The sequence below is a fragment of the Melospiza melodia genome, chromosome 21 (assembly GCF_035770615.1).
Source record: "Melospiza melodia melodia isolate bMelMel2 chromosome 21, bMelMel2.pri, whole genome shotgun sequence".
Taxonomy (NCBI): Eukaryota; Metazoa; Chordata; class Aves; order Passeriformes; family Passerellidae; genus Melospiza; species Melospiza melodia.
Genome location: NC_086214.1, coordinates 9,920,138 through 9,948,041, shown reverse-complemented (window position 1 = coordinate 9,948,041; position 27,904 = coordinate 9,920,138). Strand labels below are relative to the sequence as shown.

At 53.6% G+C, this 27,904-nt stretch overlaps 1 protein-coding gene across 3 annotated transcripts in view; it reads left to right on the top strand.

The window, feature by feature from the left end:
* The window catches only part of SMG6 (SMG6 nonsense mediated mRNA decay factor), a 108,270-nt gene that overhangs the window by 27,061 nt on the left and 53,305 nt on the right, over nt 1-27,904 (top strand). For all 3 annotated transcript variants that reach the window (XM_063173681.1, XM_063173680.1, XM_063173679.1), the window contains exons 10-12: nt 2,612-2,757; nt 26,621-26,737; nt 27,235-27,403. In XM_063173681.1, coding sequence (XP_063029751.1) covers nt 2,612-2,757; nt 26,621-26,737; nt 27,235-27,403 — 432 coding nt within the window. The remainder of the gene's footprint in view (nt 1-2,611; nt 2,758-26,620; nt 26,738-27,234; nt 27,404-27,904) is intronic.

Here is a 27,904-nt window from a genome sequence, read left to right as displayed (position 1 = left end):
TTTCCAGGCTGTGTGGGTGCAAAGTGACAGCCTGTCCCTGCTGGGAACAGCTCAGATCCTGCCACACAGCAGCACCTCAGCTGTCTTCAATGCTTACAGGGGTGACCACTTAGAGGGGAGCACCTTCACAAAAAGCAGGGAAGCAGGGGCTGGTGATTTGCCGGAGATCCAAGAGTCTGAGGGTCACTGCTGACCTCTCCCTGATTCACTGATTATCCCCTCACGGGCTGCCAGGCTGGCCTGCAGCGAGGAGGCACAGCTGGGTGTCCTGCCTGCAGGGGAAGAGGAGGAGAGCTGCCAGAGCCCAGGGAGGGTTTGGGAAGTGCAGGGTGTGTGCTGGAGGGCAGAGCATCCGGGGAGCTGCTGGTCCCCGGCGCTGTGGGGCCGCGCTCGCGGTCGAGCTCCGCTTGAATGAGTGCCAGCAGGGGATTAATGGGGATGTAGCAGAGATCAGTTGCACATTTGGCTCCTGAGGCTTTTGTGAAATTAAGATGCAGCGTTTCAGGCAGTTGCTTCCCAGGACAGTCATTTAGAAAACCCAAGTATGTTGAATGGTACAATATGCCCTGAAGTACTTAGAAGGGAACTAGAAAGTAATACCATGACACAGGAAGAGAAAATCGTCCAGCCCTGCTAAACAGCTTCCGTGCTTAAAATAGGTAAAAGGTGAGGAATAGCCAAGTTCTTTTTGGGCAGGATCTCTGGTGATTTATCTGGAAAAAATATGGAAAAGATGATGTTGTCCTAATTGGACTCTTGCTCCTAAAACCACAGGTAAGCAATTTATTAAAAGCTTCCGCTCAGCTCCTGACCTGCTGGTTCTGAGCTCAGTGGGGTTACTGCATGCTGTTCCAGATGTGCTGTGGTATCAAAGCACAGGTGGTGGAGCTAAGGAAGCCCTCACTCCTTCTTGTTGTTATTCCTTGGCAATAATCTTCATCTCCTCAGCAACAACCCATCCTGCAAAGAGCTCTTCCATCCCCAGAGTGCTGTCTGCCCTAGGAGGATGTTGCTGAATACACTGGATGTGGTCTGAGATTTCTCAAAATTAGGAAGTCTTTAGAAGCAATCAGTTTGCTCTAATTCTCTGGCTGTGCCCCAAATACAGGGAAGTTGCCTTTTGCAGGGAAAGCAGTGCATTTGTACTGACAGACCTGCTCCATTCTGCACAGCTACAAAGTACAAGGAGACTGTTCCAGCCCATGTTTTTGGGAAGGTAACAGAGACTTTGAATTGCTCCAGCAAACAATGCCCAGGGAGAGGGTACCCTGCTGGTAGGCAGACCCAGGTGATGAAAAGCACCCATGAAATGTGACTAAGAAGAAAGCCATTTCTGTCTTGAAAAATAAAACCGTCACTGTCCTGAAGTCTGTTGGGGAAGCCCAGCAGAATTGCCCGTGTGGGTTACCAGAAGTGGCTCATTAATCCGGCCCGTGGTGATATCACAAGATCTGAATCTCCTGGGGGGAAGATAGAGGAAATTGCTATGGAGGCCCCTGAGGTCGCCTGCCCCAGCTCCAGATGCCTCACCCTCTGTGGGTTTTGGCTCCCTCACTGCCATGTGGGCACTTGATAATGTAACTCATAACTGGTGTGGGCACTTTCTGGAAGATATTCAGTCTGCTGGGTCTAGCTGTGGTTTTTCTAGTGTAGGAACAACAATCAATACAGCAAACTCTGCAGAAGAGCCAGTGGGACAGGAGGACCTCCCCCCTCAGTAGTTCCCAAGGTTTTGGGCAGCTCCTTGGTTATAAAATTGTCTTCATGGGATACCAGGTGAGGACTGTTGTGGACAGCCACACCTCAGTCATCTTTGGGGTTTGACCGCACTCTTTGCAATAATTTCTGGGAGCTTGCTGAGGATCCAACAGCTTTGATAAGTGACCTCAGCTGATTCCCTCAGCGATGAGGAGCAGGATGAAGGTGTCAGATTTCCATGGGCGCTTGTGAGGGGTGTTGAAAGCTCACCCCATCCCCAGGCGTGGCCCCGCAGCCGCGGGCTGCCATGTCCTGACGCGCGGCAGCGGCTGCGGGGACCCGCTCCAGCTTTGACACTGTCAGCAGCTCCACCAGGCAGAGAGTCCCTGTCCTGTGGGGCTCGAAGTGATGAAGTTTAGGGGCTCAATCACAGTGCTGGAGAGTGTGTAGCCTGGGGGAGACAGGGCTCGGTGCCATGTTGCAGCGAGGAGTTCTGGAGGAAGCACGCTCTGGCCGGCGTTCAACGCGCTGGAATTGCCACATCCGCAATGTGGCACCAGCGTGTGCATTTTGCTGCAGCCTTGGGAGTCCCATGGGCTGCTCCTGGTCCAAGTGAGCTGCTGGCCCCTTGGCACCTCTCCCAGATTGGTAGAAGTCAGTAGAAAAAAATGGTTGGTCAGAAATGACTCATAAAGGCCGAGTTTTCCTGCCAAAAGAATGCTGCCTGTCGATCACAGAGCAATCCCTCACTGCCCTCTCGAAGGAAGCAGCCTGCACCTTCATTCCCCACAGCTCCTGGCTGAGAGACAGCACCCCAGGGATTCCCCCTTCCCCAGGAGATGTGCCATGCCCACCTCCCAGCCCTCATCTTAGGGCACAGCCTGCTCTCTAGAGCCTCTCTCTCTGTCTGCAGGATGGAGACTTTCCCTGCCGTGGCCGAGGAGGTCCTGAGGGAGTTCCAGGTGCTGCTGCAGCACAGCCCCCCTCCCATCGGAAGCACCCGCATGCTGCAGCTCGTGGCCATCAACATGTTTGCAGTGTACAACTCGCAGCCCAAAGGTACCACGTGCTGCTGGAGGGGAAGCTGGATGGGGATCAGCCATTCCCCACGTGGAGAAGGGTGGGGGACACACCAGATGGGGAGGTGGGAGTGGTGGGTGGATGCCTGTGGGTGTCAACACAAAGGGACCTTGGCTGGGCCTTTGGAGCTGGCTGAGGTGTCTGAGGAGTGAGGAGGCATCACATCCCCCTGGAGCCTGAGTCATCAGCACAGAAGGAAAATGCTGCTTTGTGGCTCTGCCTTCCCAGCGTTGGAGCTGGGCCCCGCTCAGTGCCTGTGCTGGCACCAGGAGGGCTGGGGCAGTCTCAGAGGCCTCAGCTGTGTCTGCCTGTGTCCATGCAGGTGGGTGGGGATGTGATGCCACTCTCTGAAACACTGGGTTGGAGCCTGTGCCCCGTGGTAATTCAGAGAACAACACAGATCTAGTGTTAATTACTCTCCTCCTCTCACTTCCTCCATCCACCCAGCAGCCTGGATGGTCTCTGCCATTGACAAGTTTAATGTGCCACCAAACCAGAGCCTCTTCACTGAGTTTAAAATGATGCTTCCAGGGATTGTACTTTTCCCTGTGTCCCCTCCAACACACACTCAGCAGCAGCTACCCAGCTCTGCCTGAGCTGTGAGTTTGGGAGCAGGGATGGGGCTGCTCTCCCTGGGTGGGAGGAAGCAACATTTCACATCCTGATGCCTTGGGATTTAGATCCCAAATATGAAGGCCTCCAGCTGATGGATTTCAGCTAAGGCCAGCATGTGGGTGATCAGGCTGAGCCCCAGAGAGCTGCTGCTGGAAGATCCCTCCCTCGTGAGCCAGTTGGCCACTGCTCAGGCTGGTGGTCAGTGGCCAAGGTCAGCTGATGGAGCAAACCAGCACCAGCTGGAGGGCTGGGAAGTGACTCCTGTGGCTGCATGCAGGCATTCTCCTCTCCTGGGGGGAGCTGTCAGACCCACTGGCGAGGCAGCCATGCCCTCCTGCCTGCCAGATGCCAGCCAGTGATGGCGTGTTTATCTTTGAGCTGCAAAGTACTTTGTGATTATAAGCAAATGCCTCTGCGTGACAGTAATTATTGTATTCATAATATTAATAATACCCCTGGTAGGTGAATTAATAGTGGTGTCTGTGCCACAGAGAGGGGCGGGTGGGAAGCAGAGGATGGGATTTGTCTGGGATGGATGGCAAGCCCCCGTGGCAGAGCTGGAAGCAATCCCAGCTCTAACACCACTGGGCTGAGCTCGTCCCTCCACAGCCGAGTTGTGGATGTGTGTGAGTGACAGAGGGAGTGCTTTTTATCTCATGAAAAATAAGTATTCTCAGAGTTTTCTGCCTCCTGTGTGGGTAGCTGCCAGCTGCTCCCAGCTTTTGGATCTCTGGAGAAGGCAAACCTGTTCCTGCCGGGGCCCGCGGGCTGCGTGCGGAGCAGGTGGCAGCTCCTGGAATGCCTGCAGGTCGGATGGCACCACGGCTGCCATCTGATGCCAAGGGCCCTTCGGGGATTTCCCTGAGGGCTCTTTGCTCTGGTGACCCTGAAATATCGCTGAGAGTGGTGTTGGCAAAGCAAACCCTGCTGTCAGCACAAACGCCCCGGTGGTCTCGGAGCGCTCGTACGCCGAGTGCTGGCACAGCACGGGTCGGGCTCGCTGCCGACGCTGCCATCCTGGGAAGAGCTGGGTGCAGATGGAAATGAAAAGCAGAACAGCGAAGGGTCTGGAGTTTTGAAGGAAGGAAGGCAGGAATGTTGGAAGGGTTTCGGAGTCCCCTGCGTGGAGCGAGGGCGCTGGCTCGCTCCCCAGGCTGCTGTGGGCAGAGGCCTGGGGGAGCGCGGCAGGAGCGCTGTCGGGAAGGTGCTGCCGGCTTTCCATTTCCCAGCACATGAGTCACCTCCCTGTGCTGCAGCAGCAGCAGGGGCAGCGGGGAGCCCGGGGGCCGAGCCGCCCCTGTGGGCCTGTGGGAGCAGCAGTCCCACCCTGCCTGCATCCCAAACTGCCAGGAAGCGTTGCTGGGGAGCCGGCTGCAGTCAGAGCTTGGCTGTGTCCACTCCGCAGAGCTTGGATGTGACTTTGCACTTGGACCAAACAGCCTCCGAAGATCTCCTCCTACTGAAATCCTCCTGCAAATCTGGGAGCAGAGCGTGTCTGGGTCCTTCCCATCTCACGGGGCTGACGCTCTGTGTGCAGTAGCAGGAGGAGATCTGTGGGTTTGGGGCTGGGAGGGAGGTCTGAGCCTCTCTTCCCTGCTGTCCGGGGGTGTTCTCTTCCCTGCTGTGTATTCCCAGGTCTCTGGAGCCCCAGCTACTCCTGAGAAATTTGTAAATGTGCTTGTTGCTCCATGTCTGGTGTGTAACAAATCCCTGGTGCTGAGATCCAGTGGTGCTGGAGGTCACAGTGTGGTGTCACTGGCATAACAGTCACAATGTGGGGAATTCTATTAAATTCTTAACCCCTGAACTTTTAAGTAAAGAGTCAGGTATTAAGAAAAAGGGAACTTAACAAATAAATGCTGTGGTTAGCACCTGTCCTCCGTCTTCCTCAGGCTTGCACCAAACACAGTCCTGCCCTATCTCAACCTCAGTTTCTCCCATTTTTGGATTGTGCTTGGTCTGTCCCAGACCTTCAGTGAGGATATGAACAGCACAGGAGGTTGGGGCTCATGCATGATAGTTCATATCTGCTGCTCTTTCCTTTTTTGCTCCTATTCTTTTGCTGTGGTGTGGGTTGGCCATGACCCCTCAGGGGTGCCCTGTCCTGGCACATGTCCCCTGTAGGATTTGTGACATGTCCTCTGTGTCTCTTCTCCCAGCCACTGCCACTTTTTCATAAACCACCCAACACCAACCGCAAGGTCACCGTGTGCTCTTCTGACAGGGTGACTTTTTTTGTGCTGTGTTTAAACTGGTTTCAAAACCAGCCAGCTGTGAGCAGCACGTGGCATTTCACATCCTCCTCCCACGCAGCTCACTGCTGTGGTTACCTGAGCCCTGCAGTGGGTGCCAGGGCTCAGGTGAGCACGGGAAGGGCTCTGTGGCCCGTGCCCAGTGCAGCTGAGCTGTGCTTGTCCCCAGGGACAGCACCAGGCATGCTGGAGCTGGTCTCAGCTGCCTGTGCAGCCAGGCAGCACTGGGAAGATCCTGGGAGATGAATTGGATCTGTTGTTTTCTCTGACAGAGGAAGCCAAAGAATTCCCACATGAAGTGCATCCCCTGCTGTTCAGCATCAAACAGTGTGTTCCTGCTTTGTCCAGGGAGGCGTGCAGCCAGTGAGGGTCCCACTGACCTGCCTGCCTCCTGCCAGGAGGACTTCAGGTGTGAAAAAGCTTCTTGCAGACCTCAAACCCGTGGGGCAAGGAGTGCCCACCTAGGGGAGGGAGGTACAGAGAGGTGGCCACTCGACGTGGCAGAGATTTGCAGTTGCTGGTGCTTCCCAGGGTGGGACATAGGTGACCAGCCAGTGTTTTGGACCATCCTGGGCTCTGGCTGGGGCGGGACCATAGTGGGGTGGCCCATTTTAACAGTTTGGTAGCCATCTGCACAACCAACTCACAGAGAAGTTTGGATCCCTTTATCCCGACCACAAACACTCCAAGAATTTTAATTTTTTTTTAATTCTGTAATTTGGGGAAATAAAACTCTGGTTTCTGAAAAGACTAATTGAAGCCGTGCTTGCGGCAGGGGCATCTCGGTGAGTGGAGAGAGAGGAACCCCCTCCCAGCCCATCTGTGCCCAATTTACTCCAATCTGGCCTCTCTGAGGCTTTTTTCTTTCTCTCTCTCTTTAATAATTTGTTTTATAATTCCTGGAATCAAACCCATCTCAGACACACTGTTTTATTTTACTGTATTATTGGATTATACTTCCTATAAATCACTGGATGTTATTCATAGGCCACCACCAGAATAACTTCCCCTCTCCCCCCAAACTCCCCCCTGACAGCCCTGCATTCCAAACAAGCACACACCAAGGTGGGGGTGCAGCAGCACGGGGCACCCTAGAGACACTTCCCGGAAATCCCAGCAAATTTGCCTGGCTGTGGGTGTGAAGCATCAGGCTGCAGCACCTGGATGCCTTCTGGCACTCTGGGCCGGTGGAGTTGTGCAGTGTGGAGGTTGTTAGGAGGTCGGGCTTAGGTGGAAGTGGAGAGGGGAGGGGGCTGCCATATGTGCATCCTCAGCACATGTAGGGAATGAAGTTGCATCCCCCAGGGCCGAGCAGAGTCAGGGCACAGAGGCACAAGGAGGGTCTGGCCAAGTGTGTTGCTTTAGCTGAGGATTGGGGAAGTGGAAAGGGACAGTTTGGGCAGGGTGAGCTGTGCACGGGGCATCTGCTCTGCCAAGGAGGAAAAACTGCTTCTTGTGCCCTGGCGTGTGGGTTGTGAGGAGGGCTCAGTGTGGCAGGGGCAGGCTGAGCTTTGCTCTGCACACCCTGGGTCTGTCTTCTTGAGTGGAACAGGGTCAGGTTCTCTGTGCAAGGTGGCGTCAGCTGGGACACCCTGAAGGCTCGTGCGGAAAGGGAGGTTTCACAGCAGCAGCTTCCGAGCACTGTCTGTGGCTTTTGCCACACTGGTCCTGAGACCTGGGCCAAGCAGGTCAGTGCTGCAGGGGTTGGAGAGACTCAGCCTGGCTCAGAGAGGAGCTGCTGCCACACAGCTGTGACTGCAGCCTGTGCAAGGTTTGCGAAGGCACGTGGCCCTGCTTGCTCCTTGAGCACTGACACCAGCTTAAGATGCGGATCTTGCCCAAATCTTGATACACACAAGGAAAGATCTGTAGGTCAGTGCAAATCCCCTGCAGCTCTTAAGCAGGTCCAGGACTTTGTGTTATCACTGGGGAGGTCAGAGCTCTGAGGTGAGGCTGTGCTGTGGTTACCAGCAGCCAGCTCTGCTGCCATTCCACCCTCCTCACAGCCCTGTGCCGGACACGGCGGGTCTCGCTTTGCTGACCGCACCTGCTCAGCCTTGCAGCCCGAACCCTTAAAATATCCCTAGAGATGATGCAGAGGCTGGTGGTGTCTGCCTCAGCTCTGACCATTGCCACGGGCTGGTTTGTGCCGCTCGGACCCAGCTCTGCTCAAAGAGCTGACTGCAGCACCAGAGAGGCTCAGAGGAAGCACCTTCTGATCACCTGTGGCAGCCTCATCTCCACCTCCTCTTGTGAAGCTCTAACCACATCTTGCATGTTGGAGCTGACAAAAGGTGGGGGTAATCGACTGCAAGAGAGTCCAATGCATTTGCCCGAGTTTAAAAATAAAGCAGTGCTGTGGGTAACTGCCTTGGTTTGTTGGAGTTTTAAAATTAGGCACAAAAGAAAGCTTAATAAACCTACGGCTATAGATAGCAGCAGAAGCAACTTGATGTGTCCCTATCTGGGGTGCAAAACTGAGTTCTTTTCTCTGAATTCTCCTCTTTGTGTGGTAAATACACACTTCAGCTGTGGGCTGTGACACCTTTGGGCTAAGCAGCCAGGAGGGTGATGAAGATGTCACATTGCAGGGCTGTGCCGGGGGGACGCTGAGCATCTGCAGCCCTGTGCTCCGGTGAGAGCAGAGCCTGAGGTCCCTCCACCTGCCTGGGGGGCTCAGCTTGTAGTGCAAAGCCCACTTGATGCAGGGAGGCTGGAGTTGAGCAGTTTGACATCTGGCTTTCTCTGGGTGCTGGGGCTTTGGTTGATGTACAGCAGTTGTGGGCTGAGGTGTGTGCACTGAGATCTCCAGCTGCACCTGGAGTCGCTGTGTGACTTTGCCTCTGGGACTGGGCAATGCTGTCTTTAGTGAGGTGGTGTTAAGACATAACACTTCCCAAGGCCTTAAGTTTGGAGGAACTGGATGTTTAATTTATCCTTCCCCTCCTTTCACATTACTGCTTGTATTTGCTTTGCATTTGAGTGGTATTTCAGAGAGGAAACTCAGAGGAGGGCTAGCTGATTCTGGTGTCCATCCTTCCCCTTGCTGCCTGCCTTGCACTGAGGCTCCTGAGGGAGCTGGCTCTTTGATGCCACTCCCTTTGCAAAGGGCTTTTACACTGAATTTAGTGTTATTTAGTGATATCTGCTACTCCCTGTGTCCAGACACAACCCATACCCTGAGGTGTGTGAGTAGGAGGAAGCGCTGAAGTGGTGCAGGGAGTTCTACCTGCATTGCTCATCTCAGGAGCCACACAGCTTCCTGTGCTGAGCCTCCTGAGGGACACGTACGTGTCCAGAGATGGCAGCTGACCCTCCAGGGTTTCTCCTCTGAGCCACTGGGAGTGTTGGAGGTTGGCACAGTTGCTGGGAACTGTCAACGCCTTTCCCTTCAGGGAAGGAAGCTGTCTCGGACTTGAGACACATCAGTAAAGTTCAGGTAAAATAATTCGTGTCTTCAGAGTCTTGCTCTCGGGCTCTTGAGGCTGGTGGCAGCAATGTTTAGACCAAAGTCTTCCTTTGCTTATTCCCCTCTGTTTCCTGTTTAAAAGGCAGATTGTCACATATTTGGGGATTTATTTACCGTAATTGGAGTTATTTTCCTGGCTGCTGGCTTCTGCCCTCTGATGCAAGACTCCTCAGTGAAACGTGTGTCCAGAAAGCCATGTGACTTTTTTTTCCCCTTGCCACAAGTGCCAGCAGGAGATGCAATAATCAACGCGCTGCAGGGAATTTCCACTGGCAGTTCAGGTTTCTGAAATCTAGACCTTGGCTTGGGAGGCAAAAGATTGAGCAGGGCTTTGTGGCAGGGGAGGGAAAGGTTTCCAGCAAAGTTGAGCGTTTGCTGGTGTGTCAGACTCTCCACTCCTGCCCTCCAGCTCAAGTGCAGCAAAGTCCACATCAAGTGGTGTTAGATGAGCTTGCTGGGGGTTCTGCCTGGTCTGCCTGTCACACAAGCACATCCTTACATCTGCCCTTGAAGCTGTTCCATTAGGTGATAGCAGGATCTCATTTCAGGGCAACAAATCGAGGGGAAATGATTTGTAAACACAAAGCCTGAGTCTGCTTTAGAGCCAAGCTTCAGGAGCCCAAGCAGCAAATCAGGACAATCAGTGACAGGTGAGGTGAGGTTGGAGAGGCTTTGCTGTGGTTCCAAGGCATGGCCAGCTCTGCAAACACAGAGTCCAGACACTATTTGGATGAAGAAGCAGCGTTGCTGTGTAAAATGAAAGGCAGGAAATGGAGCAGTGGCACACTGTGTCTGTCTGTCCTGCTGTGGAACAAGAGGAGGTGCTCAGGCAGCTGCCCAGGTCTCTGCATCTTCCCAGGTTTGGTGGTGGAGAAAGAGGGGTGCCAGGCAGAGTGAGGTGCACCAGGTGCAGCAGCTTTGGTGAAGCCTTAGATGTTTGCAGCGTGACAGGAAGTCCTTTTGCTTTTGAAGAGATATTTCTGATTCTTTAATGTGCCTTGCACCTTTGATTTCCTCATGCTTTTAAGTAGCACCAAGTCAATTACTGTATTTCTGTTTAATTCTCTGAGAGAACACTGTATAATTAGGCTAATTATGCTGCTTTGTGAAGTTGTAAAACTCCTGATTGAGCTTGAGGGGCTGTTTTATAACCTTCCAGGTGTAGGCAGGGGGGGCTGCCCGCCCCGTGCCCTGTGCAGGTTTGGGTGCAGCCTGCCAGCTCAGTGAGGGCAGTTCCTTCCCAGGGGCTGCCCCACAGCCTCATCCCCTGCCAGCTCCATCCTGCCTTCCTCTTTTCACAGCCTGCACTCCCTCTGGGAATGCTGTGCCCAGTGCTAGGGGAGCTTGTTGGGGTCTCTTCTTGCCTTAATGTTGAGATCAGGAATGGCAGCACAGCCGAGGCTGTTTCTGCTCTTGAGTGTGTCTGAGGAGGTGACCTAATGCAGGTTTAGGTGTGGGGATCTTTTATTTTCCCAGATTAGGCTGTGTGTGCCCTGCACTGGGTTCTTGGCAGCACAGAGCTGGCTCTGCCTGTGCTAAGTGACAGTCAGGAGGAGGAAGGTGTGACCTTCAGGTGTCACCCTGGCTGTGTGATGCTCACTCCAGCTTCACTGACCAGGACAGTTTAACCCCAGCTGAGTGACAGCCCTGAAGGAACATGGCCCATCTCTAATGGAGGGGTCATTTTTAATGCTGATTGGTGTGGCTGTGGTGGCCTTAGGGCTGGCTGGTAGGTGACACACAGAGGGCACAAGTGATTTGTCTGCCCTGGGTCTCTCAAGTCCCACCCCAGAGAAGCAGCCAGGAGCACATCACTGTGGAATGGGAAGAATATACCCGACGGGGATGGGTTTGGCTGTGGAGTTTCTCCATTCCCCCTTCTCCCATCCCTCCTGGGATCATCTGGCCCCCTGACCCTGGCTCAGTGAACTCGTGGTGCTTCTCTGCCAGCCCCAGCAGCAGAGCTGGGGCGTCTTGCGAAAGCAGCGCCTGCTCCCCGGCTAATGGCACAGGGGATGGAGAAGGAGGCTCCGGCTGCCAAAGGCGGGTTGGGAACAGCATAAACCCTTCAGCCCGAGGAGCCAAGGGCTGACAACCCTCGTGCCTGGTGCTGGGAGCCGAGCAGCTCGTCCCGCCCGCCCGGGGGGCCCCAGGCGCGCTCGGGGCCGCGGCGGAGAGCGGCCAAAGGCGGCCACATGGGCGCGGGTGGCTCGGAAAGCAGCGCAGAGGAAGTGATGCTCCCAAACCCATCTGCACGGGGAGCGGGAGACGCGCCCCAGCTGGTGCGAGGCCCTGGCAGCCCCGGGAGCTGCCGTCTGTTGGGCTTTACTGCTGTCTACGTTGAAACACGGCTTGGGAAGGACGGGAGGGGGGTCGGTGGCACGGTGCCAGTCCCGGTCCTCCTGGCCTTCTCGTTGCTCTCTCCTCCTCCTCCTCCCCGCTCCCTCCAATGCTTTAAAGTCACATTTCCAGGCCAGACATAGAATTAATCTCTGGGCACTTCACATTGCTGGCAGCGCAAAGCAGGATGTGGGATCTTTTTTTCTCTCTCTCTGCGTCTTGGCTGACTTTTTTACCTCTCGAAGAATTTGGAAGGGCCGTGAGATTCCCCCCACCCCCCCTCGCCTCAGTGCCGTGCAGTTTTTCAGCACGCTGATCACCCTGCTGTGGCTTCACCCTAATAGATTTCATATGCTGACACAGTTGACATCAGTACCAAACTATTTTACATGTGATCTGGTGTATTTCCTGAGGAAATCTGCAAGATATTTATTAAGAACTAATAAAATAAACCTCTCCATGAGCTTTTAGGTAGTTTTCAATTTTTCATGTCTCTCTCGTTTCCTCTTATCAATGAGTTTCTATTTTCTCCCTCCTCTCTGACCATTGCACAAGGAAACAAAAATAAATGTTTTAAACCGTTCCTGAATGGACACTGGGAATATTTCTGTAGTGATGTATTAGCAAAGTCGTATTTTTAGGGCTGTATTGTCAAGACTAAAAATATCCCGCTGCAGTGCATCCTTTTTATAGGGCTTTGTGTGTGTGTGTGTGTGTGTGCTGAGCATTGTGCAAGTTTGCACCAACGTGCAAAGGTCTTTGTACTACTGCAGCGTTGCCTCCCCATCACAGCTGGACTCCATTAGGCTTTGGAAATTAGTGTAATCCCGGTTAAGAAAGGGGAAAAAAAAATTAATCAATCTTGCAGAGCCGCGTTTCCCCAGCTGAGCCGGGATACCTGCGTGGCAGCCGCGCTCCGGAGGGCTCCAGCAGCCGGTGGTTTTGCCACGGCTTTCCTGCCTCGGAGGGTGTTCCCTGACGGAGAACAGCAGCTCTGCTCTCCCTGCTTCCCCCGGAGCAGCGGGGTTCAGGCAGGACGGGCTGCGGGCTGCAGTCACCCGGTGGGTTCTGTTCATTTGTCACACCCGGGAACCCCTTGGGGCTGCGCTGTGCTGGCAGGCAGCAGCGTGTGTGTGTGTGTGTGTGTGTGTGTGTGTAGCAGGGAGCAGGCTGGATGCTTCGCGTTCTCAGAGGGATTTTCTGCCTTCCTGCTATTTGTGTCTCCTTCAATTAGCTGCGATTGGAACAGAGAGAACCAAAGGTGGGCGCCGGGCTTGAGAAGCCGCCTCCCCTGTGCGCTGCTTGCGGGGGGACCCCTGTGCCGCGCTGGGAGGCGGCTCAGCCTCTCCGTCACGTGTGATTGATGCAGCCCTTTCCAAACACGATTTCCCCTCCTTCTCGCGTCCGTGGAGCTGCGGCCGTCACTCCTGTCCCCAGCAGCAGCAGCCCTGCGTCACAGGTGGTGGGTGCATTGGCTGACGGGGGCTGACGGCCGGGCCAGCGCCGTGCGCATGGCACACGCGCCACGCTCCCCCTCCATCCCCTCTGTTCACTCGCGGGCTCCTCGCCGTAGCTTTCCTGTCGGCTGCTGCTGCCGTCTGGAGAGCCACAGCCTCTCTGCTTCCTGTAGAGCAGTTCAGCGAAAGCAGTAATTAGGGCCCGTAAAAATTTATTTTATTAGCGAGAAGTGTTGGTGGGTAATTGGCCATAATTTGAACCCAGCCAGATTGGAGATTAATAAAAAAAAATTTCATACACATGCATATATATAAATATATATATATATATATAGTAAAAAAAAAAATCATAGAGAGATCTTTTTACCAGAAACACCAGGGCTGTGAGCTGGAAACCCTTCCCGAGGCGGGTGGGACGGGACGGGATGGCGGCTGCGGAGAGGGCGGCCGGCAGCGAGCGCCTGTGCTGTACCCGTCCTTGAGGGTGTTTGACACTGGCATGGGAAGAAAGGAAACCTTGTTTTCCAAGAACTCTGCTCTTTCTCAGCTTGATAAGCATTTAAAATAAAAGCTGCACAATTGGAATTGGCAGAGCATCCTCATTCTTTTGTCTGTCTGTTTATTTTTTTCCCCTCATCCCTCGACATGTGTGCTACAGCCCAGGGTTACTACACCCCGTGGAACCACAGGCCTGGAGCTCTGCAGGCGCTCGCCGAGCTCTGCCCACCCCCGGCCTGGCTCTTTGAAGCCTGGCAGAGCAACAGAGATCCAGCCCCGACCCTGGCAGCCTCCTGATGGCCAGGGCACTGAAGCCTTTGACAAAACGTGCATTCTCAGCCCCTTTTGGCTCCCCCTTTGCTCGCAGGGCAGCAAACCCAGGGCTGCGCCTGGAGCCGGAGCGGTGGTTTGGAATCAGGCTGTGACTGCACTATATGGACCCGATGGCTTTGGTATTTATAGGCTTGGTTGGAGCAGCTTGAGCGTGGCCAAGGGAGCGGGAGCGGCTTGAGGGCCGACGCTCATCCCGACGGAGGGTGATTGGAGAACTCCCCGCTCCGGGAGGACGGAAGAGCCAAGCCCCTCTGCACACATGTCACGCGCGGTTCCTGCCGCTTGAGTCACACCAGGGAGTTACTTCAGGCTACTAGCCCTGCTTGTTGCTTTGGTGTAAGTTACTCGGGGCGTTCCTTCAGGTCCGTAGTGCTTGTTTTTTGCTTGGCAGCCTCGGGGCTGGGACCTGGTGTAACCGTTTCCCAAGGAATATTTTTGGTTTGAAAACTGAGGGTCAGCAGTTCGCGAGGGCTGCGCTCGCAGCCAACTCTGTGGTTCGCCTTGTGCCACCGGGCCAGCAGCACTTGAAATCCTGATCAATTGATCTGCAACAATATGAAACCACGAAGGGTGACTGCCAGTTAAAACTCTCCGTCTCGCCCCATTTTCCCCACCCAAAGTGTCTTTCTGCCCATATCCCCTTTCTTGCCGCCTGTCTCCCTCCCTCCCTTTCGGCTGTGTATTGGAGTTTTTGTCTATCTTTTTCCATCTCTCTGTCTCTTTTCATAACAGTTTTTAATAATGTTTTAGTTAGTTCCAGCCTTTTCCCTCAATGGATCCCATTGGAAAATACATTTGAAAGGAAACAGTTATACACTTCCCTTCCTTTGAAACTCTGTTGGCACCTTTTCCAGTGCAGTAAACCATACAACATGGATTTTCAAAGTTTCCAAACACAGACATGCTGGCGTTAAATTTATGAAAAAATATTTTATTCGGCTGTATAGTAACTATGAGTCTCCGAGCTGCTGGTCACAGTGAAATCGAAGCTCACTTTTGGAACTGCAACAGGTTTTCAAATCTCTGCAGGAAACGGAGCTGGAGCCTGCAGCTCCCTCGTGTCCTCCTGCCAGGAGACACAGCAGCAAACAAAAGGGGTGCTGGGGCACCCCATGGCCAGCCCACCAACCCCCAGCACAGCCTTTCCCTCTGTATGGCCAACGGGAGCTGCAGGGAATATCACAGTTGTGCCAATCCTATCTCAAACCATGGGGGAAAAGAGGAATTTGGCATAAAAGTGTGATGTGTTTGAATGTGGAGGGCTGAGGCTCTTTAGTTGCCGAGTGCTCCATCGCCTGTGTGAGCCCGCACGTGCGCTGGGAGCCGAGGCTCCGGCTCCATGCGAGTTGTTGGAGCACTGAGATCGTATTTTCTAACAGGGGGGCTCGGATGTTGAACTTCCTGGAATGGTTTCTCTGCGTGCTGTGGGTTTGTGCCTGTGGTCACGGCCCTTCCCACAGGGAATCGCTCGCTCGACACCTGAGAACCTCCCTTTGCGTGGCACCGCCCGCAGCTGAACTTCTTCCAAATTTCCACAGAATACCACAGCCCTCATTCACCACCAGAGATCTGGAGGGTGAATCTGGCTGTGTCTTCATGAGGAGCTTTTTAGGGGTTGTTCCCCCTGAGAACCTCCCTTTGCATGGCACCACTCACAGCTGAACTTCTTCCAAATTTCCAAATTTCCACAGAATACCACAGCCCTCATTCACCACTAGAGGTCTGGAGGGTGAATCTCCCTGAGGCTGTGTCTTCATGAGGAGCATTTTTGGGGGTTGTTTCCACCTGAGAACCTCCCTTTGTGTGGCACCACCGGCAGCTGAACTTCTTCCAAATTTCACAGAATACCACAGCCCCCATTCACCACCAGAGGTCTGGTGGGTGAGTCTGTCTGTATCTTTGTGAGAGCCATTTTTAGGGGTTGTTCCACCTGAGAACCTCCCTTTGTGTGGCACCACTCGCAGCTGAATTTCTTCCAAATTTCCACAGAAGACCACAGTCCCCATCCACCATCAGAGCTCTGGAGGGTGAATCTGGCTGTAACTTCATGAGGAGCATTTTTAGGGGTTTTTTTCAAACACAGCAAGCCTCAGAGGCTGCACCCAGTGGCACTTCAGGTGTGGTGTAAGGCACACAAAGCCTCCTGTGATAGACAAGGTGATGACAAAGAGCTCCCAGGCTCAATTTTCCTGTTGTCCTTTTGCTTATAAAATTTCTTTCCATTCTCATGGGAGTTTTTCAGAGAAGCCACTAATTAAGAGTTATTGTTGTACTCAGTGCCCCTTGGAGTGTAGGAAAATCTACAAGATTCAGGTGTAAATAATTGGATGGTAAACTCACTAATGCGTGCTGAAATCTTGGGTTTGGGTGCCTTTTTTCATGGTACTGATGGAGAACTGAGCTTAAGGAAAATACCAGATTTTCTAGTCCCTTGTCTGCCCACCTTGAGATACAAAAGATGGAGTGCTCCTAAAAAGAGAATCCTTCAAAGCAGAGTTGCCCAGTGTCTGCAAATTCCATCCCCTCTGTGTCACCAGCCAGCCAACAAGTCAGGGACACAAAAATAGCTGAGCACATGCATTGGGAGGAGTTAAGGGGATTTCTGGATCTCCCTGAAAGTTCAGGACCAAGGCGAGGAATGGAATCAAGTTCTCCATCTTAATCCCCCAAACCATGACCTGGTCCTGCAGCCCTGAGGCTCATTGAACACATGCACATTTCAGCACATCAGAACACTCTGCAGGAGGGTCTCTGCTGCCTGTTAATTTTCTGTGCTGACTGAAAATGGTACCTTGAGGGGAGAAAAAGTGACGTGTCGTTAGGACGGCTTTATGGTGAGTAAGTGCGATGGACTTGCCTTGAAGCTGCAGAGATGCCTCCAAGTCTGGTGTTCTGAGATTTTTCTGCATGTGTAGTTTCTGTTCAGTTTCCATAGTTTTCAGAAAAGCGAGCTCCCCCGTGGAACCAGGCTGAGCTCATCTGGGATCCTTGGCTGGCACGTGAGTCTGGATGCACCACACGAGGCTCTGCCATGCCAGGAATGCTGCATGTGTGGGGATGGGATCCTCTGGGAGAGCAGCCACTGATGGTGCCAGCAGAGCACTGAGGGGCTGGAGAAGGGGCTGCTGTGCTGTGCCTCTCTTGTGCTGCTTCAGCCCCCTTTCCCACCTGCTTTTCCCTCCCCACTGCCTCACCTGGCTTGGTTTATTCTGTCCAAGCGGGTGAAGCAGCTGCTGCTTTCAGAGTGGCATGAGAGCTGTCTGATAGCAAACACCCCAATTTCCATAGGCCCCCACCTTGGCAAAGCAGGATGGAGATGGCAGAAGGCACACCCAGACCCCTCTGCTGTCCCCTGCCAAACTTCTGGTTCCTGCTCCAAGTGTGAAGGTGCTAGGGATTTTGCTGAAATGGTCAAAAGAATTTTTAACTTGAGGAGAACAATATATTTTCCCTAACCTCATTCTGGCAAATGGCTGAACCTTTGTAGTTGAAATTTTCCCAATAAATTTAGCTCGAAGAAAGCTTTTGGCATGAAGGATTGCATCCTAAATGGTTAAAGTTTGGCAAAGTTCTTAGGAACTGAAACCGAGGTCTTATAATGGAAATTGTTAAGTAAGCATCACTGCAGGCAGAGTGGCTGGGCTGTGCCCCTCCTGGTGGGGTGTCCTGGGGCTGGGGGTGCCATTGCCATCAGCCAGGGAGGCTGGAGGGACCAAGCAGGGCTGGAGTGGGAGGTGAGGAGGCAGTTCAGGCTTGCAAGTGTTTGATGAAGACCCTGGGATTTCCTGCTTCCCGAGAGCTGGGAGGAGGGCATGGATTTCACTTCATGTTTTGCTTTGCAAACAGTGGGCCCTCAGGAAGCCCTAGAAAGATGAGCAGCAAAGGAGGGAATGTGCTGAAAAGGAAGCTCCACACTTTGCAGTTCCTGCCCCATCAAAGGCTCCTTTCTCTGAATGCTCCTGTCTGCAGGCACTTGCTCTCATGAGCTTTAACTGCAGACTCAAATTGTTCACCCAGGTTCACACCCAGGGATGCCAGTTCCAGGCTGTCTGCTCCCATTTTGCTGCCAAGGACATGCCCACCCCCAGCAAGAGCTTGGGGGGTGCAAAGTGCTGCCTGTTATTTGCTGCTGTTATTTGTCCTTATTTGTAAACTTCCCTCAGGGCTGGAGGAAATCTCTTGGGAAGCCCTGTTCACACCTCCTCCCTGTTGTAAATAACATCTGACACAGTTATGGCTGGGCACACACAGCTCCTGGGGGGATGCTGGTAGCTCTTGCCATGCTGCTGTGTAACCCAGCTGAGCTCCCCAACTCCTCACTGGCTCTTTTGGTGAGGTTCAGAGCTCTGGCATCTTCAAAAACAGCTGACAGATCTGTGCAGACAGAGGATAGGCCATCAGGGGTTTTCTTTTTCCATTCTGCATCACTGCAGTGCCCCTAAAACCCTTTTCCATTTCTATCATCCATGATTTTTCTTCTTTCACTCACTGTTTCATCTGAACACATCCTGCTTGTGCATTTTATGGCAAATATTCCCTCCACAGGAAGAGACAGCTGGTGCCAGGCTGGTCTGGAGCTATAGATATGCTGATGAGCTGGCATGCCAGCTTGAAAGGGACACACTTCCTTATGAGCCAGCCAGGAGTTACATACATTTAGATTTGCCAGCCTTTTAGCTGCCAGACGGGTCAAACTCACGTTGCTGTCAGTTGCTGGCAGCAGAACCTGTGGCTCTGGGGGATCTGCTGTGACACTGCTGGCACTTTGCTGTGCCTTTGTCACAAGTGCCAGCGTCAGAGTGAGGGCAGTGCTGAGAAATGAGAGTTTTTCTGGCAGTTCTCCAGGTTTGCCAGCATGGCTGAGCCCGGAGGTGCCTCTGCTCCAGCTGTGATGGTCAGGGGCTGGCGTGTCTCAGTGCAAATGTGACTGGTGACAACTGGGATGGATGTGCCTCCCCAGGCAGGGGGAGTGTGTCTGACTCTGTATGGGCTGTGCCACATCCCAAACTGACTCCCACAGCCCTGCTGGGGTCAGGGGGGCAGAGCAGGAGCCTGCCCTTGCTGGCTGGGTCAAGCACCCCAAGCGTGTAGGGAGAGCTCTGAAGTGCTGCTCAGTGCAAGTGGAAATGGCTTCAATCTGTGTTTTGACTGATGGGTCTTTTCAGGAAATTTCTGAGAATAACATTTCTAAAAATGGCTGCTTCTTTCCACTGATATTTCCTGGAAAAGGCTGTAGTTAATTTTAAACCACTATCCTTTTCCCTTTTCAAGTGGAAATGGCTTTGTGCTTGTCCTCAAGGCTAATGTCATTCTTTCTGACCTAGCCCGGGTTGTGTGCTGGGGAGGGACATTGTGCCATTGCCTCCTCTTGCAGGTCCTGTTGATCTCCCAGAGCTTCAGAAATTGGGGTGTTGGGGACACTCCGTGCACGTGTCTGCTTTCCCTGTCTAAATTAATAACTTCTTATTAAGTTAGCATTATTAATAGTCACTTCACAATGATGTTTTTTGTCGTTGACTCCTGGCCAGCCCCGAGTACACAAGAAAGCTGTCCCTAAAGCCATTCCCTACAGCTTTGTTCATCAGGGTCAGGAAGGATATACTGAGCTGGTTATCGCACCCCAGGTGCAAGGATCCAGCCCTGCCTGGGCTGAGGGACAATGAGAGCCAGAGACAAGCTCCTGGATCAGCCAAAGGGAGCTGGCAGCCCAGAGCTGTCTGGGGCAGGCAGCCCCTTCGTGTTGGGCAGAGCATGGCTTCCCCTGTGCCTCCTGGGCAGGCTCTCTGCTTCGGGTGGGAATATGTCATTAATTTTTATACCTTCCCCTGTAAACCATCGACCCTTTTTATGATGTCATGAGGGATTCCTTAATTTTGCAGCTGCTTCCTGGTTACGTCAGAGAAGAGCCTCCCGTCCTAGAGCCCAGCGCTGCAGTCCAGGACGGCTGGAAACAAATGAAGTGTTGAATATCTAATGGCTTCCACAGGGAGAGCTGCTCCATCCTCCCCAGGCCCCCGGCATTCCTCACCTCCTAGGCCTCCCTCCTTCCTTCCCTCGGACAAGTCAGGCTTGCAGAGGGAGCTGCGGGCTCCTGGGCGGCCCCAGCTGCTCTGGGAACACGTGCAGCGAGTTCCCCTTGCTGCTGCTGTGACTGAGACCTTCCCAGGGCCTTCCTGCCTCTCCACGGGGGGACATCAGTGCAGGGAGGTGGTTTGGGGGCATGCAGGTTATTACTAAAATCCTGAGGTTGCTTGGGGAGGGGTCCAGCCCTGTGTGCTGCAGGTGGTGATGCTCAGCTCGGCCATAGTACTGGAGCTGCCATCCTGTGTGCTCAGAGTGTGGGAGCATCCTTCCAGGAGAGCTGCCCATCATTCCCAGGGTATCAGGCAGGGCTGAGCAGTTCCCAGGCTCTCTCAGGGGGCAGATGAGTGCGTGTGTGACTCGCCAGTTCCCAGAGCTGGGAGTGCCAGTGACTCACAGCTCCCCTTCCAGGGGGTGTTGGGGAAATGCCCCACAGCTGTGAGCATCCCCCTCACTTTTGCTGCTTTGTATTCCCGTGGTTGTGTGCGGTCTCCACCAGCCCGGGCCGGCAGCAGGGCTCTCCTCACCCATTTCCTGCTGCCCTGTAGCCGTGCCAGGGCTGTGTCTGGCAGCAGGGAGTGACTCACCTCGGGGAAAGCTCTGTCTGAGAGTGAGGGAGCAGAGGAATTGCCTTCAGGTGGTGTCAGCTCCGAGGTGACCCCAGCTCGGGTCTCTTCCCCTCGGGGCAGCAGCCAGCTGGTGAATCAGTTGTCTGTGCCTCCAGGGTTGATGTGCTGACACATCAGGCGGGTGCCTTCGCCCCCAGCCCTGTGCTCACCGAGCTCCTGCAGCTCCTGTGTCCCCTGGCCAGCCCCTTATGTCATCCCTGGGACTGTGGCCATGGAACTGTTCGTTCTTTTGAGTGCCTTCCCATGCAGTCCTTCACCTTGTCACCAGGAAAGGTGGCTTCAGCTGTTGTTCCCTGGGAGCAAAGCACATCCCTGCTGCTCTGCCAGCGCTGGCATCACCTGCTGCCAGCACTGCTCTGGGCTTCCCGGCCTGGAGGCACAGCTCAGGTGGGGACAGAGAGGCCAGCGTGGAGGCTGTCCCTCTGGAGCCCTCCTGACCCTTGGCTGAGGCACTCTGGTTGCTTCAATCAAAGGAATCTGCTCTCCTTTGAGATTTGTTGGCTGGGATTGTTTTAACTGTGGAAGGTTCAGCATTCCTTGTGTTTAGTTAGCTGGGATGGGTGGCTGGAGGAGCATGTCCTGTGCTTGCTTGTAAGCTTGGGGGTTCCTGTGGCTCCTTTCCACCCAAACTGGGGCACACTCGGAGCAGAACAGCTGGGGGCCCTCACTGCCCCATCCCTGTGAGCAGCCCACGTGTGCTGTGCTGTGCCCCGGTTGTCCCTCGCAGGATTTCCTTCGGCACATGGCACTGGAGCAGCCACCAGCAGCTTCCTCCAGCAAATCCCTCTCCTCGTGGGCGGCTGCCCCTTGCTCTTTTCCCATTCCCATTTCCTGTGGTTGGTCGTGCTGCCCTAATAAAGCTTTGGCACCGCTGTTTTGCACACCCTAGCGGGAGAGGGGATGTGTTTATCACTTTTCCTGGAGATTATCTGTTTAAGCACTCTCTGACAGTTACAATAACAAGGGCAGCGCGTTGTGTTTCCCAGCAAAAGGACACTCTCTGCTGAAAGATGTATAGCACTAATTAGAAATACATAACATCCGGCCACATGGCAGCCTTCTCCCGGCCGCTCCATTTCCTGAGCTCAGACGACTTTGACGACAGTTGGTTTATGTTTTCCATGAATATAACGTTCTCAGAGAAACACTGCTTTCTCCCCGCTACAAAAGTCCCCTTTTCTCCCTGCCTCTCAGCCTCTCCCCCGTGGAACAGGTAGATTTATGGCTGCAGGAGGGCTGGGTGGGAGCAGAGCCCGGGAGGATCCAGGTAGGAGCTTGCAGAGGGCGCTGCAGCTGCTGATCCACCCAGCTCCCTGCAGTCCCTGCAGGAAACTGCCTCCTGCTAGGGAAACAGCGCTCTCTGTGCAGCCCAGACCTCAGCTGGGGAAAAAAACCCTTTCCTACATGCAAAGAAACAGGAGGACTCCTCTTCTTGATCTTCAGAAAAACCACCCATTGCTGGTTCCCGGTTGCTTTTGCTCTGTTCTTGCAGTCTGATGCTCATCAGCTCCCATTTTTTCCATCCCATCCCTCTCCCTCTCTCACCCTTGGGTTCTGCTTCAGAGCCTGGCTCCAATCTCCAGCTCAGGCACTCATACAAGGACATTTTTACACGAGTCCCCACCTGCTGGATGGGAGCAGAGCACTTGCTCTGCTGCCTGTAACACAGGTGAAAGGGAGGTAGGAAGATGGAGCTTGCTCAGGAAGGTGAAATCTTAGCAGGTTTTAACTGTTGAAAGGAATTCCTATTGAGTTTGGAAAAACTGCTGTCTTTCAGATGTTTATAGCTTGGCTAAGTGTGGACAGATTTCTAGTAGGACAGGAAAAATCTCTGTTAAAAAGGTTATTCTGCAGCAAAATCTCAGATCCTTGTTCCAGGGTTTACAGTTGCTAGATTAGCTGAAGGAAAAGGTTGTAAGTGATTTTTTACAAACAAGGGAAAGCCACTATCTTGTTTCCTAGCCTCATTCTCACAAGTGGCTGAGCTGTTTTGGCTGAAGATTTCCAGGAGGATTCAGGCTGACACAGGCACCTACTATGGAAACTTCAGCAGAGTCTGGGCCAGCCAGAAAAAGGGGCTGACAAGTGGTGAGCGTCAGGCAGGGTGCTCAGAACTGCTGCAGCTTTTGACCTGCTGCCAGTCTGACCTTCACAGGGGCCTGCAGGGCTCTCATTTATTTTTCTGGTGCAGAAATACAGATCTTTGAGGCAAATTCAGCCTATGAGGAGTGGGGTAGTGCAAGTCAGTTGTTTCAAAGTGTTTGGTGACTGTTTTAAAATGCTCTGCCTGCTCCTTCCTAGCCCCATGCAGTGTTCCACAGACTGGAGCTTTTGCTGATGTTGATGTGGGGCTACAAGTGGTCAAGAAACAGCTCCAGCTTAAGGAAACTCCCCAAAGGAGGCTTTTTAGGCCAGTTCAGCTGGCTGCAGTGTGGCTCCAGGGGCTGTGTGTTGGTACAGCAGCACAAACAGGGCTGTGCATTTACCCTGAGTCAGTCTTGGCTCTGAGTGCAGGAGCCCTGACCTTAGGGTTGTGGTTTAACAAGCAGTTATTGAGGCAGCAGTGCCAGCTTTGCCCACCTGCCTCTGCGCCCACGCAGCACCCCTGAAGGCAGTGGCACAGCTGAGAGGTGACATTTGTGAGCCTGCTGAGCACTGGTGTTCTCAGAGCTGAGAGCTGACGTGACAGCAGCTGTTTATCCAGGGCTGGCATTAACAGGGACGCTTGCTGGCTTACAAGGGGAGGAAGGTGGAGGGGGAATGTGTTGTGGTTGGTGGTGTTGGATGATTTCCTGTGGAGTGTCACTGCTGTGGCTGCTGGTGGCACAGAGGAGCCACAGCTCCAGCTACCTCAGAGCTTGTAACCTCGTGGCCCCTTCCTTTGTGTGTGATTTCTTTCCACAGTTGCCTGACACCTCCACGGTGTGCCCCAGCTGTGCAGCGTGCCTGGGTGTGAACTGGGAGGGTTATCTGATTACAGCCCCATTTGGGGTTTCAGGGAGGAAGTGGAGTAGATTTGTGGCAGCTTTAGCTGTTGGGGTGCCATTGATGCCACTTGAAGTCTCTGTCACTGAGCTTTCGGTGGCAGCCTGCAGGGTTGCCTGTGGACCTGACACTCATTCTGCTTCACCTGCACCCACTGTGCATCTGGGAAAACAGATCTGGGAATTACACTTTGCTCTGATTTGGGCAGTCAGGATCTCTCTGCCTGCTCTTGTTGGTCTGGGGCAGCTGGTATCTCCATTTTTACTAGTGCTGTGCAACTGCAGGGACAGAAATGACCCAAGTGTCACTCCAACCTCCAAAAACATCTCTTTCCCAATAAGTTTGTGTCTTATTGTGCATTACCAGCAGCACAGATGTAATTACTAGCTCAGCTCAGAAGTAATGGTGCCCTGTGGGCTCCAGAGCAGATTTGTTGCTCCAGCCCTCACTTCAGCATATTTTCTACAAAATCTTTTCCTCTTAGTGCCAGGGTAGGCTCAGACACTGAGTGGGTCCAGAGATTTGGGTTCCTTGTTGCCCATCACTCAAAACATTTTACAAGTTTCTGTTTAAACACTTCAAGTGCTTTCCCCTTTGATTCTACCCTCACCTTGTCTGTCTCCTGGAGTTTGTCCCCATATCCTCTGTTAGCCCTGGCCACTGGCTCCCAGCTCAGGGCAAGCCAGAGCTCCCAGCCTCCCAAGGAAAGTGGTAAAAAGGCGCAGAGAGAAAATTTCTCCTGATTTATGGTGCTTTCCTCTTTTGTCCTACAATTAAGCTCTTAAGAGCCTTTGCTGGTGCATATTGAGGGGTCTTGAACAAGCACCCACCTGGATGTTTGTCTTTCTGTGCTGGAGGAGCCTCCTGGGAATGAGGCTGATGAGCTCATCCAGTGAATGAACTTGCAGGACTGGGGGAGTTTTGTGCATTTTACGAGTTTAATGATGAGCTGACAACACCCATGGTAGCTGAGCTGGAGCTGTGTGACAGCAGCCCTTCAGTGTGGGTGTCCTAATGCTCTTACCTGCACAGAGGGCAGCTTTGCAGGCTGTACCAGGGCTGAGCAGTGCTGGGGTACATCAGGGCACCTTTATGAGCTGGTGGGCACACAGTTAATGATTGCAGCAGCACAAGATGTTTGATGGACAGCTGTACCTGCTACAGCTCAAGTGCAGGAGACTTTTTAGTGTATTTTGGTTGTTAAATGTTGTGTGAGGAGCTTGTAGCCTGCAGCAAGAGCTGCTGGTGGCAGTGGGAAGGGCTGGGACCAAGCCTGGCCACAGCCACCACAGAGCACTGGTCTCTGTATCTCTGAAATACACCCTGAAATATGGGATGCTCATCACCTTCACCATCACAAGCACTGCAGCAGATGTTTTAAGCTTTGCCTGTTTTGGAGGGGTCAGGATGTAGCTTTTGCACCAGCTCAGTTTGGGGGTCCCTGTGAGCACAGTGAGTCCTGGCGGCTGCCCACTCAAAGTGTGGGGGTCCATGCTGAAATGCCCAGAGATTTTCACCACCCAGGGGACTTGCCAGACTCAGATGTGGTGGCTGGACCACCGTGGTCTTGTTGTGTGTCCATTTCAGACAAGAAGGGAAGACTCTCACAGCATCTCACCCGAGTGCAGGGGGAGGGAGCTCAGGGAAGATGACTGCAATTTCTTGGACTGGACTGTGGCCAGAGCACTGGGACTAACACTCTTAATTGTGGGAAAGGCTTCATGAAAGAGATTTACTGTCCCAGAGTGGTCACATCTTTAGTTTTATGTTTCCTCCGAAAGCTGACAGCCCCTGTAGTACAGCACTTCCTACCACTGCTCTGCAGCACCAGCTCAGCCTCCACGAGCAGAGCACCCTCTTACAGCTACCAGTGCCTTTGGTGCTGCCCTGGGTTACCCTCCACACTGGGTGCTGAACTCATTGACAGCTGTAAGAACTGTCAATCCACCCTTCAGATGTTTCTCCTTATTTTTCCTGTATTTTCTTGGTGCGTTCTTGTCTTTTCTTGGATGTTTTTAATCTCCCACCCCACTCCTCTGAAATGATCTGTCTTTAAAACCCCACTGTTCAATTCTGTGCACCTCAGGTGTTTTGCTAGCTCGAGATTAAATGTGATCTCAGTGTCTTGCTCTAATCTTCTTGCTGTTTGCTCAGAATCCCTGCTCTGCCACATCTGGGCAGTTGAGCTCCCAACACTTCCATGCTGATGTCTCCAGCAAAGGTGCCTGGCAGCTGGGGGGCTCTGGGGGCTCTCCCTTCTTTACTCAGCCCTGGGGCTTCACCCACCCCTTCAGAGTCAGTAGCTGTGAGTTTGTAGAAATCCTCTGCCTGGTTTGGGGCAGCTGTTCTCAGGTGGAAGCTCTGATGCTGCAGCAAGCCAGGGCAGGAGCATCCTGCACAGAGCAAACTGCACTGATGGGTACAACCCAGTAAATGTGTGGGTTCTCCCCAGCCAGCTACTCCCCCACATCCTGGGAGGGTGTGGATGGGGAATAGAGAGAGTTGGGAGGGCAGAGGCTTCCCTTAAGGCTTAAACCCCTTGTGAGAGCTCTGGGGTAGGCTGGCATGTCCCAGGCACTGCTGGCCTCCCCAGCCTAACCCAGGCTGGCTCCAGGCAGCTCCCTCGAGCCAGCTCCCCGCTGCTCTCAGCAGCCTCAGAAGTGGTTTCTGGCTGGGGGGATTTGCTCTCACTCCGAGCCAGCTCTCTTTGGAAGAGCTGTGGTCGTGTGGCATCTCCTCAAGTAACAGTTCCAATTAAGCTCTCTTGACAAGCTGTTGTGTGACTGTGAAACTAATGGGAGGAGCCCCCTCCTCAGCTGCTGAGGTTAAAACTCCAGCAGGGACAGAGATCAAACATGTAGCTAATTACCCTTTTAACACTTAAACATCCCCTCCTCCTCAGGGGAAGGCATCAGCCCCCAGCAGCAGCTTCTGTGCTGGGAGCCCTGAGTGCCAGCATGGCTCAGCACATGCCATGGGGTTGGGCATGGTGTGGGCAGGGGTGCTGCAACCTCTCCCCACTCCAGAGCAGCCACTCACCACCTCTTTCCTCCCTACATGGAACAATTGTGCCTGGGACAGGTGTAAAACAGGGAATTGCTCACCCCTGCCCCTCATGGGGATGCAGAAAGGGGGGCAGGGAAGGTGAACCCAGCTGTGACCCACACCCTGTGTGTCTCCTAGAGTGCATCTCCGAGGATTGCCGCTCCGTCATCCAGGAACAGGCCACGGCCCTGGGGCTCTCCATGTTTGCCCTCCTGGTGAGGAGGTGCACCAGCCTGCTGAGGGAATGTGTGCCAGGTAAGGGCTCAGCAGCAGGGTCCATGCAGGGGCCCACGAGGCAGCCTGGTGGGGGTCAGGCTGGTTTTTACATCCCTTGCTGTCTCTTGGGGTCTCAGGATTCTCCCCCAGCATCCCAAGCTCTGCCCAGGTTTCAGCTGCAGGAAAGCCCCTGGTGTGTGCCGACAGAAATGTTTGGAAGAAAGGGATAGACTGAGGCCATGCTTTCTGCCAGCAACTGGGAAACTCCCCAAAACTGGGACACCTGGGAATCCTATCTCTGTGATTGGTGCAGTGGCACCCTGCTGCCCTCAAGAAAAGGGATCACAAACACCCTGGCTTGCCCTCCAGGGCAGTCCATGGAGGGAGAACAGATCTGCCTTTGTGCTTGCTGTGGGTTGTGGCTGTTCCCTTGTGCGTCCCAGGCTGGGATGTTGGGATCTGTGTCATACTTTCCCAGTCCCTGCCTGAGCCTGGCTGTGGTGAGCTGCCTCAGCTCTCACGTCTTCTATTTGCAGTTCAGCCACAAGAGATGGAGCAGGAGGATGAGGAGGACGACATCAAGGTCTCTGCCTTGCCCCAGGACCTGAAGGAGCTGCTGCCCAGCGTGAAGGTCTGGTCGGACTGGATGCTTGGCCACCCGGACACCTGGAACCCTCCTCCAACGGCTCTTGAGCTCCCCAAACAGTACGTGCACCTCTGGTTTCTGCTCCCTCCCTGAGCTCCTCATGCTTCCCCCTTGCTCATGCTTTACTGCTGGCTGTGGCACCCAGGCAAGGCCCACTGCCCAGGGAATGTTGGGAATTTGTCACCCTTGGTGACACAGTGACTTCTTCATTGATGTGTGAGCGGGGCTGGAGGGTGCCTGCAGGCTGCCCTATGTTTTCATGTGTTAGAAGATTACTTATGAGGTGGATTTTGACTTTCTGCTTAGGATGTGCATCTGGTTTTGTTGGGATACCCTTCCTTTGGGTGTTCAGCTGGATGGGCAGGGCCCTCCTCTGGACCAGAGGGAACTCCATTTCCAGCATAAGCATTTCATTGCCTTTTTTTTGACTGAGTCAGGCCAACCTTGCTTGGGCTGGGCTAGCCTGGAGCAGCTTGCCTGTTCCTGGAGCTCCAAAAGCCACCTCCCCTCTGCTTCAGAAACCGCTTGTCCCTACCCTACAGCACCCAAAAGGGTTAATT